General features: G+C 34.0%; 1 protein-coding gene across 2 annotated transcripts in view; it reads right to left on the reverse strand.

Annotated features, from left to right (window-relative positions):
• Positions 1 to 2,727, reverse strand: part of LOC108976629 (acetylcholine receptor subunit beta-like 1) — a 9,747-nt gene extending 7,020 nt beyond the window's left edge. Inside the window, exons 1-2 of one of the 2 annotated variants that reach the window (XM_018945856.1) lie at positions 2,637 to 2,727; positions 2,347 to 2,518 (exon numbers count right to left, since the gene is read on the reverse strand). In XM_018945856.1, coding sequence (XP_018801401.1) covers positions 2,347 to 2,431 — 85 coding nt within the window. In that variant the 5' untranslated portion in view covers positions 2,432 to 2,518; positions 2,637 to 2,727. Of the gene's footprint in view, positions 1 to 2,346; positions 2,519 to 2,636 lie in introns of those variants that run through there. The other variant, XM_018945857.1, reaches the window with a different exon arrangement.
• Between the last annotated feature and the right edge of the window lie 1,121 nt (positions 2,728 to 3,848).

A 3,848-nucleotide genomic window follows, 5' to 3' on the forward strand; every position in this document is an offset into this window, starting at 1 on the left:
GTTTTTTGAACTGATGTGCATGCATGAGTACCTTTGATAGAACTCGGTCACAACAAGCAGGAAAATATACGAAAGATGGAGCCAAAAGAAAATTTAGCAAATCAAATATAAATAAAATATAAATAAAGGAGACGCATTGGAAACGAGAAAGATATAAAGTTTGAACAAACAAAATCTATAGTTCAGTTGTAGAGTGGAAACACAAAGTGATGGTGAGCGAAAAATAGCTTGGAGAGTATGGAGAGTGTAAACAAATGTGGTTGATTGGAGAGAAGTTATAGGGGTGTATCTTGTACTAGAGAGACGTTTGTTTGATGCTCGCGTTTGCCGCGTTCAATTGCAACAATGTTTTGATTCTGCGAGGATTCATTGCTTAAAGGGTGCGTTATAATTTCAGTTGTTGAGTGAAGAAAGAGAGACAGAGAGTTAGATAGAGATTTCAGGGTGTAGAAAGTGGTACACAATTACAAAAACAAAAAAAGTGTTATCTATGTATGTATATAGCAAATGGAAAATCAAATTTAATTTCAAGTTATGTAGCTAGAGTTTGCGAAACAGGCTAAGTGAATCCATTACGGGACTAATTGAAGTTTGAAAGTGCTGCTAAGTGGTTTGTCGTTGTTATGTAGGTATTTTGGCTGCTTTCAGTGACAGTTGGAGAGTTATTTAATATAATGCGATGTTTGCGCTTGTTTTTTTTTTTTTAATTTTTTTTTTGTGTGTGTAGTTTTGTGCTCTTTCAAGTTTTCGCATTTAACGCTTCATTTTCGCAACCTTAGGTTCTCATAACTTTTTTCTTTTAATTTTTTTTTATTTTCGCTTTACTTGTTTGGTTCTGAAAATGCTCGGTTCAGAAGGAGTATGAATTAAGATTCGGCAGTTAATACAGAAATCTCGTTATATATATTGTTTTTTCGATTTACAATGCTATTTTCTATATATTTTTACGTATTTTATGTTTCTTTGTGCACCAGCAGTTAGACGCTGGCACAATTTAAATGTTTTTAGTAATAACTGCAGCGTGTGGGAGGCTGTAGAGGGAAAGAAACAGTTACTGTTTAAGCATTTGTTTACATGGTTTCAATAGTTTACAAGCATACGATGATCGTCGGTTAGCATATACGTAGTTATGTATGTAACTAAGCTGAATTGCGTGTTTCCGAACCTTGAGGAGTTTAGCTTTTTTTCATTTTTTTTTTCCAATAGTCCTAATTACCGCTTTCGTGGCTTAATTTCAAACTAAATTTTAACTGCCGCGTCTTTGCGGCCCAACATAACTGAACAAGTGTTGGCCAATACACCCAGAAAGTCGCTTAATTTGATTAATTATTTAAGTAATTTGATTTTCGCTTGCGTTGTTTAAAAGAAATATGAGACTTACATATGTACATACATGTATGATATAGATATACTGGTATTTCGTAATACTTACACTAGTTGCAAGTAGTGTAGTAACAGTTATGGCAAATTTTAAGTTGTATTGTAAGCGTATAATTTTTCAAAAACAATACACAATTTTACTTTCAAAAAGTTTGCGCTACTGAAAATGCTAGTAAAATGCACGTAAATTTTATTACATCAACAAATTTAATTAATTTAATTACTGTTTCTCATAAATTTGATTTATAATAATTTTTTTTTTAATTTTTTAACTTCTTTTTATTATATGTTAATTTTTAATCGCAAATTTATTACAACAATGCATGAATTTATGTACATATAAGCGTAGGATGCTGACTGATTTGTAAGCAATTGGTAAGCAAATCAAAAGTGAATGCAAATGAAAAGTCGCTGCGTACAAGTGATGGCAATGGAGTTGGACGGGGGGCTAGAAACAAGGCGAACGCGCTCTGTTTTTCCGCACCGCACACATGAGTATACTCAAACGAAATTTGACAGGCGCTGAGCGGCGTATGTTTCTCTAGATTGGATTCTAACTTAGTAACTTTCAACGGGGAATATCATCAATGTAAACTTTGGCAAATTTTAAAATATCACTTCCTTTGTGAAGAATTTTAAGTATTTGTCAAAGCTTTTGTTTGCATTAAATCAGAAAAAAATCAAATCATTCGCTCCATACTGTTACATAAAGCTAAAATAAAATATATAGTAGGTTTTAATAGGCAGCTTTGGTAATTTGTATATACGTATATATGTATATATAGGTATATATGTATATAGTATTAGTACGATACATACACGCCTTCTTAACGTACGTTGCTAAAGCAATGATACAGTACAACATAACAATATAAGTAATCGAGTTATACTCATACTGCATTTAATTAAATAAATAATTATTTTATATGTATGTACGTAAACAGAAAATACACTCTTCAAACTTGCCTCTTTGCAGCTGTGTGCAAGCCAGCAGCAGCACCACCAGTCCCAGGCAGCTACCCAGCCAATTGCTATAACTTGTTCGATTCATAGTTTACCAAGTTGTAGCTGCTATAGATCCACCGTTTAAAGCGCTTTCACCACCAGCAACAGCCTTGCCTTTAATTCGTTTAATTGGCTATTTTATAAAAACGCCCTTGTGATTAAAAAGCACTTTTCACATTAAAATGCGCAGCAACTAGCCACAAATAACAGTAATTTCTTAAAGCAGCGTTTTTGCGAAAAATGTTCTTTACCTTTTCACAAATTTTTGTCTGATTTTACATATTACAAATTGAGATGAAAATTTCAGCTTTCACAAATGGGTGCGGATTCGTTGATTCTGCATCTGCTGGATAAAATCAATTTGAAGAATCCTTTCTTAAACGACAGCGCACGACATTCCATTGGAATTTGGTCTCCAGCAGTTGCGAGTACTCACGCATGCGCTTTGCTGTTGCGCGCTCTCGCTCTACACTTTTGTGTTCTCACATTTGTTTTCTGTTTTTATTCGCACTTTCATCACAACATCGCCATCAGCTGTTTGCGGAAAGTTGTTTACAAGCCATATGCAGGTTCTGCAAATAGACGTTTGCATGTATGGTGGTCACGTGTTACAAATCGGAGCAATGGCCACTTTATAGTGTTAATGAGTAGGGTGGCATGTTGGCAAGTGTACGAAACACGAAGAAAAGTTTTTTTTCTTTTTTTATTTTTCAAGTCACATATTTTAGATAATTTCAGAGAAATAAAACAACAATATTTTATTAAATATTTTTTTTTATTATTATAAATCAGAAATTTTATTGTTGCCCCAACATATTTTCGTAAAATGTTCATCTTGTAATGCTATCTAAGAATCAACCCATTATTCGATGTCGCCCTGTGAATGGAACTGCTTCTGAGCCAGACCTTAAGCAACCGAATGGAAAAAATAATATCGTACGATGCTTCTATTTGGTAAATATAGCAATTGGGATAGAAGTTCGTCTTTAAGTGCTTCCAGGTATGTTTTAAAGGGTTTAGAAATATGTATGAGGTCATGCGTGGTCATATAACATAATCACTTTTTCCATCTTTTGGCATAGAGGTAAGAAGAAACCCAAGTTCCTAGTTTCTGAATCATTTCCAGCACATGTTATCGTTTTGAAATGGCATGACGTCTGACTCTAAATGCCGAAGCAACCTCTTCTTGCGTTTCACACGTATTCTTATCGAGTAACGTCTCCAATTCACAGTCACCGAAAGTGTTTGGCTTTTCTTCACGTGTATGGTCATTAATACTGAAATGGGTGAATTTGAAGCGAACGAAACCAATCAAGGCATATTTTTTTTTCGTTTGGGACAGCAGCTCCGTTAACTTTTTGGAGTTCTCGATGTGCTTCAGTCGCTGAAATATTTAACTGAAAGTCGAAAATGACGATTATTTGGAAAATTATCGGAAATGTATAAAATATTTATGAAAATCA

Source organism: Bactrocera latifrons, unplaced genomic scaffold (genome assembly GCF_001853355.1).
Source record: "Bactrocera latifrons isolate USDA-ARS-PBARC rearing strain unplaced genomic scaffold, ASM185335v1 scaffold_79, whole genome shotgun sequence".
NCBI classification, from domain to species: Eukaryota; Metazoa; Arthropoda; class Insecta; order Diptera; family Tephritidae; genus Bactrocera; species Bactrocera latifrons.